The sequence below is a fragment of the Anopheles marshallii genome, chromosome 3 (genome assembly GCF_943734725.1).
Source record: "Anopheles marshallii chromosome 3, idAnoMarsDA_429_01, whole genome shotgun sequence".
Taxonomy (NCBI): domain Eukaryota; kingdom Metazoa; phylum Arthropoda; class Insecta; order Diptera; family Culicidae; genus Anopheles; species Anopheles marshallii.
The window spans coordinates 38,525,475-38,538,259 of NC_071327.1; the positions used below are offsets into that span (position 1 = coordinate 38,525,475).

At 38.5% G+C, this 12,785-nt stretch overlaps 2 protein-coding genes across 2 annotated transcripts; both read left to right on the forward strand.

Annotated features, from left to right (window-relative positions):
• Positions 1-772: 772 nt before the first annotated feature.
• LOC128711783 (neuronal acetylcholine receptor subunit beta-3-like) lies at positions 773-2,513 on the forward strand. Its single transcript, XM_053806670.1, has 6 exons — positions 773-839; positions 924-1,078; positions 1,170-1,318; positions 1,396-1,769; positions 1,853-2,005; positions 2,089-2,513. Exons 1-6 carry the CDS (start codon positions 773-775, stop codon positions 2,511-2,513), a joined length of 1,323 nt encoding a protein of 440 aa, XP_053662645.1.
• A 2,017-nt stretch (positions 2,514-4,530) lies between these two features.
• Positions 4,531-6,233, forward strand: LOC128711680 (acetylcholine receptor subunit alpha-like). Its single transcript, XM_053806562.1, has 6 exons — positions 4,531-4,591; positions 4,666-4,820; positions 4,903-5,054; positions 5,121-5,497; positions 5,579-5,731; positions 5,809-6,233. The coding sequence occupies exons 1-6, from the start codon at positions 4,531-4,533 to the stop codon at positions 6,231-6,233; spliced, it is 1,323 nt and encodes a 440-aa protein (XP_053662537.1).
• Positions 6,234-12,785: the final 6,552 nt, after the last annotated feature.

The window sequence follows — 12,785 nt, forward strand, 5'->3', positions numbered from 1 at the left end:
ATCACGGATACTTAGTGTTAGTAGATAATTATAATCTATTTAAACTTAACGAGCATAAACAGTAAACTATTAAGAAGAGCATAGAGAACTAATCATTAAGTCAATGAGAAGCAAAAATCATCGTCTTAGTAATGACTACGTATCCATGCCATCCCCGAGGAATAGGCTACGCCATTGAAAAAATACCGATGCAACAATTCGCCTTTTAACTAACGCTGTATTTCTTACACAATTCTCAATTCTTACTTTTAACTCTGTGTTTTCAATTTGTTGGTCTTTTCCATATTTGTGGAACCTTTAACCTTGAAGAATTGAGCCTTACATTCAATTGTTTGGGCAAATGATTGAGCCTTACATTACGACTTTCTTGACCTTGACGAACCTAGAAGTGAACGCTAAAGTTACGTTTTGCTGCTGTCATACCTAAAACAGGCACCCCATACAATTTCCAGCAAGCAACTCTCCGTAGTTGAAGCTATGAATGACGTTTTTCGCATCGATAAAGCTGCTTCCGGCTTGAAGACACTTTATAGCTTTACTAAGAATTGAGCTATTATCGCACACTATCATAATGGACCTCAATTCTAATAGTTCGTAGCTCACAGCATTAATGGGCGTTTTCGTGATTTAATTATAAATAGGACGAAGCTGTCGTGATTTGCTAAACAGAATCGAACAAATTTCACTGCGCAAGTATCGTAAAGATTGTCACTTTTTTACACATTCAATAACCGTGCCGTATAGGTTAATTCACGCGTGTGACTAGTAAAACATGTTTAAAGACATCTTTCTTCTTTATGCATTAACTTTGTGTGTTATTCTGCAAGCGAATAGCGTCGGTAAGCGTTTTATGTTGTTTATGTCGATTTCTTTTACAATCGCATTGTATACGGTTTACTCATCGACGCGTTTCCCATTATCAGCGACAATCAATTGTGATGGCGAATCTTCATCCATAAAGGAAAAACTTCTGCAGAAGCTGTTATGTTCGGATTATGACAAAACACAACGTCCCGTCAAAAATCATCAAACTGCAGTGAATGTATCGATGTCTGTTCATATAAAAGAGTATTACGTCGTAAGTTCGATAGTTGATGTAGTGAAGCTTATTGAATTACTAAAGTGAAAAATACGACGGATGCTAACGTCCTATATGTACTCCTTCCAAGTACGATAGCGATTTTCTTATTCTGTCCGTTTGGATGACGATCAGTTGGAAGGACGAATTTCTCACCTGGAACAAAGCGGATTATGATATGGAGAAGGTGAACATCGATTCCAATGAATTATGGCGTCCAACTATCGAAACAACTGGAACGTATGTAGCCAACTTTTACAGCGGATACATGGGAGAATTGTGATACATTTAGTCTTTTACTATTTCTCTATTACCAGCAATAATGCTGGCGTTCTCGATAAATCCTGCTATGGTCATACATGTGAAGTGATACATAATGGCAGTGTTACATGTGTTTCAAAATGCCATTATGAGGCTCACTGTACCGGTACGTACGCAGACTGGCCGTTTGATGTGTTGAATTGTACGATGCATTTCAGTAGCTGGTTGGAATATACGACTCAGTTAAACCTCACAGCGGAAACAAAAGTATGGGAGGATGGAGCAAAAGATGATAAAAGATGGAAATTAATGTCTGCCGAAACAGTATCACGGAATGATATATATCATGAAAGCTTTCCGATGATTAAATTCATAACTACTTTAGAAAGACATATGGGTGTTTATACTGCCATCATGACACCTGGGTTCAGTAAGTAACGGACGAAGTATTCAACCAAACGTGTATTTCTTTTAATTTGTTCTTATTCATTCCCGTTGTGTGGATCTACTCAGTGATGGTGGCAGTTAGTTTAGCAGTGCTACTGATTGATAGTACCAGCTCTGATAGACTGCATATTCTTACTGCCACGTGTTTGGGCCACTATATTTTTCTGCAGTTCATGTACTGGCATTTGGCATACATCAGCAGAGATGTACCCAATATACGTAAGCTGTTCTATCATATCATTGCATTTCTTCGTAGAACATGTCTCATACATTTCTTTGATTCCTTCTAACATCATCCTTAGTGCTTTTCTTCCGCGACTCGCTGCTTATCAACGTGCTGATGTTAATTTTCACCATCGTTTTGAGACACACTGTACCCAGAAAGAGCAGCTCAGAGCGATTGATGGACAGGCTAGCGCTAAGGGCAGCTTCTACTAGTTTGGGTCGCATATTGCTACAAGCTGATCTTATAGTCGACCCGAAAGGATCACGACCATTGGAGGAAAGCCAAACGGAACCCGAAAACACCCGACACGCAGAAAACGGTACAAACGGTGATACAATTCATCTAGTTGTTGATGGTTGTGACAATAATGCAATAGTTGTGAGTACGGAACAACACCGAACCAATTTAGGGATCATCTTCGTGGATCGGATAATGCTATTGTGCTGTATGATTTGTTATGCCTTAATGCTTTTCAATTTGATTCCGAAAAAAATGTTATAGTACATCGGTACAACATGTGAACTCATGTGTGCACCAATGTTTTGTTGTAATTGCATAAAAAAGTTTATTTAACCTCATTGTTTCATTAGCATATGAAAACCCACATATTACTGCTTTTTTACAAGGTTGTTTTCAGTCATTGAACAATTAGCGAAAACTGTCAAATTCTTTGAGAAATGTGTATGTGGAATTCTTTCGTTTCTTTTGCCAAATTGAATGGAAAATATTTTGTATGAACATCAATTTTTCATACAGTTTAACAGGTTTTTGTTACCGCAAATCAGTAGCAAAATGTATTCTTTTCGTTTTTTTTCGTACGGGTTAAGATATGCGCCAGAATAATGGCAGCAAATTGGTCAATTAGACTAAACAATTTAGCCTCAAGTCTGTGGTAGATCAACCGAGAGGCTGATACGACGATTACAAGCTGCACAGTAAATTAAATACATCAAAAAAACTGATTTTCTTCCGTTTTTTTTTTCTTTATGACACTATAAACTGAGATAAATATTATTCATCTGTTATACGAAAGTAGTTTTTTTAAGTTGGACAAAACTGCAGAATTTTGAGTATTCCGCATGGAAAGAGACAGCGTTATGAGGATAAATGGGGCTGGGATGATGACGTTGAGTTCTATGGTAAACATCCCATGATTAACTTTAAGTAAAGTGACATCCATTCTGAATGACAACAAGTACTTTCACAGCATGTCGGTCAAACCTAATTAAATACACTGCGTGTCATAGCTATATGGGCATCTTTTAAAATTTTACTTTAAGTCCTCAAGAGATAGAAACATTGTTAAAATAACTTGCTTAAAATTAATTTTACGTTTTAACACATTATTTCCTTTTTTCAAGTGTAAGAGATATTGCGAAAAAGGAATTTTAGCGCTTAATGTTACTTCATAGACCCCTAAAGACCGAAAACCCTAAATGTTGGCTTTGAAAATCTAAAAAATAATACCAAACTCTTATTCAAGCTAAATATTTGTTGTCAATTTTTTAAAAGTGTACTTAACTTAAATGTTATAATGTGTATTATCATATAAAGTTCATCACATTTTCCAAAATTTTTCCTCAAGTGTTAAAAAATTATCAGTTTTTTCACTCATTTTTTTTACGATCAGGCCATAGAACGGCCTGGCCGTATTGCTTATAACTAAAGGTAACTTAATCTAAGATACAATTCACATTCGTTTGAAGTTCGTTTTTCTTCTCCAAACAGTAAAAGGTCACCTTATCCCGGGAGTACTCGGCCGTCCTTTATATATTTATATTCCTTTTGAAAATATAATTCAAGTGATGTATAGATGTCGTAAGCAAATATGTTGAAATGAGTACAGTAGCCTCATAAACTTGCACAACTAGCGATGCAAAAGCGATGCGTACAGGCAAAAAAGGCACAAATTAACTAACTAACGGCTACTACAACGATTTTTTAGAGGAACCAAAACACTTTATTCGGTTGAAGCACTTTAGGCTTCATGACATGCAATCTTGGACATTTGAGTAGAGTTAAGTATATTGTTTTTAAAATTGTAAAAAATTTTCATAGTCATTTTTTTCAGTCATTCAAAACATAAATACATTGTTTTTCTAGCTGTCCACGTAGCAAAGTACTTCAACAGAATGGATTTTACTATTTTCATCATATACTCAACTGCCTTTACAATTTCAAATAAAAAGGTGAAAGGTGACACAAGTGACAGAAAATGACGATTTAGACAATTGACCATAAATGTAACATCATCAATTGAGCAATAATGTCCTTGCTGAATTGTAATTAAGCCTCAAAAGCTCTGGCTGCTCAGAAACAGAATGTGGATTTGTGGGCAAGTTATCGCTGATACAAATTGTGGGCGTACTACTTTTATCAATATAGCAAAGTATTCCAATGAGCTGAATGTCCATCGATCTAAGAGGGACGCCTCAGTTGTATGTTCAGTACAGAACAGTGCACATTTCAGAACGACGTAACGTTGAAACATATAATAGACGAGGACACCACGTTGAAAATGTTGAACGTTAAACAGTGTTATGCAGTATTTCTTTTGATTCTGTGTTTTAAATATGGCGGTAAGGAAAATTATTTGAGTGTAAGGTAAAACACACAGCGCACAGTGACAAGCTTCCAATGTTTAAATTTATAGCCACAATCAATTGTGAGGCTTCTGGAAGTAACACGGAAGCTAAGCTCCTCAAGAATCTGTTCTGTCCCAATTATGACAAAAGCGAACGACCCGTGAAGGATCATAACACGGCAGTCAATGTTACAATGGTTATGCATGTTCAGAACTACGATGTGGTATGTTAATTCTTTATTTGAAAAACATCATCAAAACAGATCAACTTAACGACCGATCATTTTCTTTTTTAAAACAAACAAGGATGAAGGAAGATCAACACTATACCTATATGTGTGGATGGCCAACTCCTGGAAGGATGAGTATCTGACCTGGGAGCAAAGTGAGTACGGGATTAATAAATTAATCATCGAATCAAGTGAGATATGGCGTCCAACGTTTGTTGCATTTCACAAGTAAGTGAGTAGCGAGAAAGAAATTTAACTTGATTTTTCAATAACCAACTCTATCTTCATTGCAAGTTTGAAAAGTGGCAATGGCGATAGCGCTTGTGCAAATCATCGATGTGAGCTGAAGCCTTCCGGAACGGTGTTGTGTGTTCCTCCGTGCCAGTATGAGGCTCTCTGCGTTAGCAACACCGTTAACTGGCCGTTCGATAATCTCAAATGCACAATGTTCCTGGGCGCTTGGCTGGAAGATGTGAATCAAGTCAACATCAGCCGAAAATCCAACATAACGACAGGAGACATTGAGATGTCGCATGCTGAATGGAAGATCAAATCCGCAGTTATATTACACATCTTCTTGCCAGACAACACTAGCTATCCATCGTTGGAGTACATCATAACATTGGAACGCCATATTGCTATCTATGGTGCTATTCTAACACCTGGATTCCGTAAGCTACCAGCACAATTGCTGTCACTGTTCGCAAGGTTTAATACAATGTTGGAGCGTGTGTGTTTTTTCAACTTTTCAGTATTGATCATAATTAATTTGGCAGTGCTTTGGATGAACAGCGGTAGCACTGAGCGGTTTTATATCCTGTGTGCAACTTGTATGGGTCACTTTACGTACATGAACTATCTGTACTGGCGTGTGCCGTACCACGGAGAAAACGTACCCAAAATGCGTAAATATCACATGTTGCTTTTTACAAATATTATTCTTCTCACTTCTCACTTACATGAGCTTCTTATTCATTTGCAGTAATCTTCTTCCGCGATTCGCTGATAATCAACGCACTGATGTTAATTTTCACAATCATTTTGAGACACACTGCGCCAAAGGATGATAAATCGGAACGGTTTGTCGATAAAATAGCCTTCAAAATAGCTTCTACGAGCTTGGGAAAAGTGTTTCTTCAAACGGACACCCTGCAAACAGGCATAACCGAAGAAGGAAATGGAGATACAGAGAATTCTACCACGTCGAGATCAGATAACGTTGATGGTGAAACTGTGAATCTAGTTACTGATGTGCCAGATAGACATGCACCAACTACCCGGGTAGGATGTGCAGAACTGCACCGTACCAGAGTTACCAACGTTTTTATGGATAGGATATTGTTTATATGTTTTGTTTTGTGTTACGCATGCATGATATTCGGCCTTCTTCCCAAGGAAAATATATAAATTAATTTCAAACGCCACTGTACGCGATCCAATAAAAAAAAAACAAGTAACAAGAAGGAATTGATTCTTCCGTTATCCGTTCAAATTATCGGTAGATTACCTCCAAGGGTCTGCGCCAAGGAGATGGACTAACTTGACTATTCTTCAACCTAGCGCTAGATAAGGCCATCCGCGACTCGGAGGTAGAAACTTCGGGGACCATATTCTATAAGTCAATCCAGATCATGGCATACGCTAATGACATGGTATATCGATTTAAGGCAAATTATGGCTGAGGTTAAACCGTTTGTAAACGTTCTTCCCGCACATTTCTTACCAGCGGGTATTGAGATACACTCGCGTCACTGTAAACGTGCTTACCTGCACAGTTCTTACCAACGGGTAACGGGGAACACTCGCGCCACACTTTCCGGTGTCTTGATCAGTTACGCTGGCATCGTACGATCGGACGAAAGAACTTCGATCGTTAGGGTGGTTCGTCAGAACTCTACTGTTGGAGACATTGAGGCCTTACCTTGGGTAGGGGGACACTCAAAGCTCTTGAAATGAGAAGACGTAAGGTTTGGTTGAGTAATATCTAGCTCAGACGGTCCAAACGATTCTGTCTGTTCTGAGCTGAGGCATTTTTAGTTATACTCATTTTTACATTTTGGTTTTACTCTATTTGTTAAACTATGTGAACGGAAATGACCTAAATATAATTGCTGATTATTTATTGTGCAATAATTGCTCAAAGTTGGCGTTGAGTTCACGCGGGTTTGTAAGAATGCTTACTTTGCTTAACACATCACCTGAGAGTTCTTCGGCGCATCATATTGCTTATGTTTTCTTTTGCGCTGGTCACTAGCTCCGCGCAATTGCTGAATTTGTTATTTCTTTCAGGGGTTTGTTATACATGGGTCACTGTCCCAGACCGGGTTGTTGTTATGTTGGTTTAAAATGTACTATGGTATATCGTTTGATGTGAGGTGGTCAAAATCTTTTCTGTATCCAAATGTAAGCTGTTTAGTATTTATGCTACACGTTCATTGCATTCATTCCGGAATCCCGTTTAGTTGAAAATGATGCTTTCGACCAATATGGTATTCCATATTGGCAATATGGTTTGAACAACTACCAATGGCTGAATAATGGCTTGAACAACTTTTAAGCAATTGTCAATTGACTTGCTTCGGGTGATGCAAATACCTTGCTCGATTTTGACTCGGCGTCGAAGCGGTTAACTTACAAACGAGTAAGTGCTTGAAATATGTCAATTATTTTGTCTTGTCTTTTTGTGCAAATGTTGTATAAAAAAAAAAAAACAAATCATCTTCTCATTCTTGTCGATGATAGGAAACATTATTGAAAACAGAATTATATTGTCATCATGCAGTTAGTTACTGCTGTTGCATTATGGTGAAAAAAGTAATATATTGATGATGAATGAGGATTGTTGCTAAAACATAACTCAAGAAAGAGAGGCTACTGTACGTTCTTGCTTCAAATAATAGTCGACGACAGATCAGGTTGAGAATATCATGTTTCTTCAATGTAATATCACAAAAATAAAAAAAAGATACTCGTATCCATTTTCGTACCGTTTTAGTCGCTGAACATAGATCGTAGATCGTAGAGTATTGTACGAATATATGAACATATATACGAATACATGCGAAAATAACGGTACCGCATACGCACTCGGTACAGTGTGGTACAGTACCGCACAAAATAGGTGTTGTAAACAAAACGTGTTTACACCGACCGTCGCTGTCACTGCGGCTCCTTATGTCGACTGATCGACCAGGCCGTCAAGGATTATGTGTATGAACCTTGATAGTCGTCGGGTTTGCGATCGGCATAAGTGAGAATCGTGGTGAGTTAGTAAACGTGGAGAGAGAGAGAGAGAGAGCGACCTTATAATAACGGCGACAACGAACACGAACGGCATTCACTTGTAAAATAGGAGAAGGAATAAAGGGACTAATTTTTTGGTTCCCGTGAGCGTCCCTAATTAAATCTTTTCGATTCCTTTTTTTTACAATAGGCAAAGATGTCGCATAGAGTTATTGTTATTGTACCAACAATACTCAGATGCCGGTCAAATTCAGATGCCAAGGAAAACGCGTATAAATGTTCGATCTTACATAAGGCCAGTATTGCTTTTATGTAGGCCAGTAGTGTTGAGGCAGGTATGAAGCAAAATGGCACACAACGCTGAGCTTCTTTCGTTTCAGGTGTTGAATATGATTTGGACATTCGATCTCTTTGAATAGAACATGATTCAACACTGACTAGTGGCCCTTGCAATCAATCGATTGATATGAACGTTTGCACGGTGGGCGGAGTAGGCGACCACCTAGGGACTCGAAAAAAGTTGTAATGCTGAAAAAAGTATGTAGATTATATGTAGGCATGGTAGAGAGGTCCTGAATTTTGAACAGAGATCCTTCCAAAGGAACCTCCGCTCTCCTGTGTAGCAACTAAGATCAACGCACAACTTTAAAGTAACCCCCCACCCCTCTTTCTCTCACAACAAGCGCCCTCAATAATCCTTCCGGTAATGGTCTGGTCGTACTGTTGGATTGATTTCGAACCCCACAAGATAATTCCAAGAAACAATCCGCGCCGCCTGGTCAGAACTGTAGCAAAAACCGATAAAAAGTGTATGTTAGTCTTTGGTTAACATTTTTATGCTGGCGATTGATTGTCTCTCTGTGTGGGATCAATCCACCGTTTGAGGTTGGGATCTAAATAGTAATGCTCATCGTTTCTCAGCGCTGTAAGGAGAGTGGAGGTCTTCCATAAAATTTCATCCATAAACAGTCGGAAGGAAATATTTTTCCAAAACCTCCAAGCGCTGCTACTGAGTGATTCAGCATATTCGATTCGGATTTCGTTTGATGTTAGGGAAACATTCGTCAACACGAGAGTTTTGTTTTGCTTTCGTCTTCAATTGGTGTTCGATAAGATTGAAACGTTCCATTTGAACCATTTGAGATTGGGTAACATTGTTAATGTATTTAAACATTCTTCATTTTCTATGTGATTTTTACTCACACCCTCATAACTTCGGCCCAACTGTGTTATTACACGAGCGGCAGGCATTTTTCTGTTAAAGCATGATATTGGCAGATAGAATCCAAAATCAAGTGACAGAGTTTTCCCCCATGTAATAGCCCTTTATTGTTCATTCCTAGCTCCCTCTCCTCCCCCCTCTCCAGTCATACGATTTTTGGTTATATTTTTTGTTACCCTAAGGTAGTTTATAAGCACAGGTGACCTGTTTAAAAAATTGAAATTGAAATAGTACCTGCGTAAAGATGTGGAATGAATCCTCTGGCCATGCCATCCGGCGAGATCAATGTGGACTCGAGAGCAAACCATCGGTTGAACGAATGTCAAAGATTTGAGTGGTGATCTATTTCAAGATCTATCTTCAATGAGGATTGAAAGCTGAAGGATAATGACTAGTACGGCCAATCTCGTTAGGATGCATATCCATATCCCGTTCATTGTGTCATATCTTTATATATCTGTATATATTTCCTGTTCCTTGCGTGGAACATCTTCTTTGGCAGATTATTGATGTATTTCATGATTCTAAGGAGGAAGGAATCTAGCGCAATACTTCTAGTACTAAACATTTACTGCGGAATGTTATAGAACGGTAAGCTACTCGAGAAGTGTCAGCATTTTGTACTGCGAGTAAACCATCATATGTGTGAGTCGCACACACCACGCACATTCCTTATCACCTAACACCCATACATACATAAGTTAGATTACAATTAGGCTAGGTTAGGATAGGATAATAAATTAGAGAGCAGTTACAAATCTGAACTCAAAGTGAAACGTCTACTTCTTTGAATCCGAACGTTAACTTGCATAATCTAAGAAGATCGGCGCAAAACGTGCGGACGGCAAAGTGCTTGTGGCGTCCAAGGCAAATAGCCAGGACACAGAGAAGCGCCATCTAGGGTTAAATAGGGAAAACGAACAAAATTGTTAATTGGACAACATATGGTGCAAGACAGCTACCGTGTGCGAAAAAGAACAATAAGATCCTTGTTTGTAGGAGAATCACCAAGACTAGAACAAAGGATAGAGGAACGAAAGAATAGGCGAACAAACGAAAAACAGACAGGATCAAACACGAATTATAAGGAGACAGGCAAGTTCAAGACATGGCCAGCACAGTATAAAAGCGGTGGCATGTCCGAACGAAAAGTAGTTATCGTTTCCCCGTCAACCGACGAACATCTCGCTGCAACCCCAAGGAGGACCGAAGAGTGGCTAAGTCCCAACAAAGAAGGAAGGAGGAATAAAAGAAGGGCTCCGAACAACGGAAAAACCCCCTAAATGCTAATACGCACAGTATCTAATCATGCAGAGCTAATCCACGATCAAAAAGTTGGGTTAAAACCAATGTGTATTAATTTACAAGGTGAATTTTTATCGCTTTGCCTGGGAACCATTTTGGTGGACATCTGTCAGACTTTGTTCACAAAATCATATGGATTGCAAATTCCAAACAGAACAGTTCCACCAAAGCACTAGGTGTACAGTGTTTCTCAAGCCGGTTAAAAGTTTCAAACTAAGGTTTCCAATTTGTAAAAAAACGTTTTCCGAAAGTAGAACCTGTTTTCTCTAGCTCCGAAATTGAAGTTCTTTGTCTTGATTTATCAATCCATGCATGAAAAGATGCGAATAACTCAAAGAAACTTTATGAAGCTCCTAGGCATAAGTTTAGCATTTAGAATGAATATGAGAAACACTAGACCACGACCAGACCTATTACTGCTCTCCTTCACTTCCACCAGGAAGTGGATTTTTCTGGCGTGAAATCCACAATTATACTGTAAGTATACTGCAATGCTGAATTAATTTCTGCAACTATTTCAGATCTTACTTTAAAACTAATAATTGTTATAAATTTGTGGCGACCAGAGCGTCCTGGTTAGCCAAGACACGCAAAAGCGCCACCTAGGAAAAATGGGGGGTACTAAACAAATTGATAGTTGGGAAGTCGTCAGGGCAACCATGAGAACAATAAGTTCCTTGTTTTTAGGTTGGCCGAAACAAGAGACAGGGATTTACGGAACGATTATTCACGGAACATACAACACAAAAGAACACCCCAACACATACGAGGTAACAAGAGAACAAAAATTGGCATAAAGACGGCACCTGAATGCTATTCCTGATCGACTCAATAGTTTGAATATTGATACGTTTTTTAAATATATCTGTAACATGTAGGTTTGACACCCTTGATTAATAACACGACATGGGAGGCGAGCTAAAGATATAATTAGGTTTAAAGATAAATAAAGTACGATAAAAAACTGAAAATAGGGCGGAATCGAGAGGGTGGGAGAAAAATCGCGAGAACGAGAAAACGATACGTGCACGGGTGAAAAATAGAAACGAGGAACTAACCGTCCCACAAGCGCAAAAGTATGATCAGTCTTATGGTTTCTTCCAAAAAACAACAATGACCGAAAAGTAAAATAAAACCAAAATTTTAACACCAATCACGACAGTAGACATGGAAATATGAACTGGAACAGAATCTACATTCAAGATTCGCATTTTAATAATTCCTTTCATGTAGCAAGATTGAGTGTAAATTTGTCGATTGGGCTATCTATGACAACATGAGCAGTTGTGTAGACGCGCCTTAACCAGTTTGGTCGTCCCAATGACGTGTTTTGACAGGAAAGATTCGTTCATGAACAAAAAACTGCCATTTTCTGAACGTGTTCAGTTGAAGCTTGTGTGAAATGAGAGTCTGTATAAAAAGCTTTTTAAATGGTGACTTCGTTTTTCGTGTATGTTCTAAGTAGTTCTATATGCTAAATGTTTTGTGAGCAATAAAAGTTGTGAATAATGTGCATATAATTCAGTGTAAAATGAGATAAACAGCTTCTGATATGCTGAGCATTTAGTAACGCGTTTGTGTGCTGATGAAAATATCGTGTGGCTCTAAATCGTATGTCTTATCTCTGCTCGCCCAAAAATATATTTATACAATGATTTTGACTTTTATATTTCTACATCCATCTTTTATGTTGAACAGCACTTTATACAAAAATGGATCCCGAAATCTTCAATGCACCGTGGGCCAACTAAAACCGGCAAATGTGTAATTTGTGACTCTTACTTATCACTCGACTTTGGGAGATACCGACGGTTACTGCATGGCCGTATTACCCAAAAATGAGTGAGGGTTATACCAAAAACCAAGTAAGCTTTGACTTCGGCCCTACGGTAACTATTGCGATTTTTACCACGGCGTTGAACGAGTACACGTAGCATTGAATCGACATTTTCCATGCTATCACTCACTTATCCTGTACCTGTTGTGTTAATTCCCAAAACCACTTCAATATTATTAGCACATAATCCTCCAGGCGACGGTTGTAAGCCGGCCGTAAACAGTTCAGAACACTACTGCCCCAAGCCGCGAGGCGACTTTTCTGCGATAGAAGTTATTACTGGTGATATCTGCGATACGATTAAACTTTTACTCAGAATAATCATGTATTATATAACCGAAGAAAATGTAGA

What these genes read in the sequence shown, in the direction of transcription:
- LOC128711783 (XM_053806670.1), top strand. Translation starts at nt 773, where the DNA reads ATGTTTAAAGACATCTTTCTTCTTTATGCATTAACTTTGTGTGTTATT. An exon ending in ATATAAAAGAGTATTACGTC is followed by an intron (nt 1,079 to 1,169) that starts GTAAGTTCGATA and finishes ACTCCTTCCAAG; the next exon opens with TACGATAGCGATTTTCTTAT. An exon ending in ACTATCGAAACAACTGGAAC is followed by an intron (nt 1,319 to 1,395) that starts GTATGTAGCCAA and finishes CTCTATTACCAG; the next exon opens with CAATAATGCTGGCGTTCTCG.
- LOC128711680 (XM_053806562.1), top strand. Translation starts at nt 4,531, where the DNA reads ATGTTGAACGTTAAACAGTGTTATGCAGTATTTCTTTTGATTCTGTGT. An exon ending in TCTGTGTTTTAAATATGGCG is followed by an intron (nt 4,592 to 4,665) that starts GTAAGGAAAATT and finishes TTAAATTTATAG; the next exon opens with CCACAATCAATTGTGAGGCT. An exon ending in ACGTTTGTTGCATTTCACAA is followed by an intron (nt 5,055 to 5,120) that starts GTAAGTGAGTAG and finishes CTTCATTGCAAG; the next exon opens with TTTGAAAAGTGGCAATGGCG.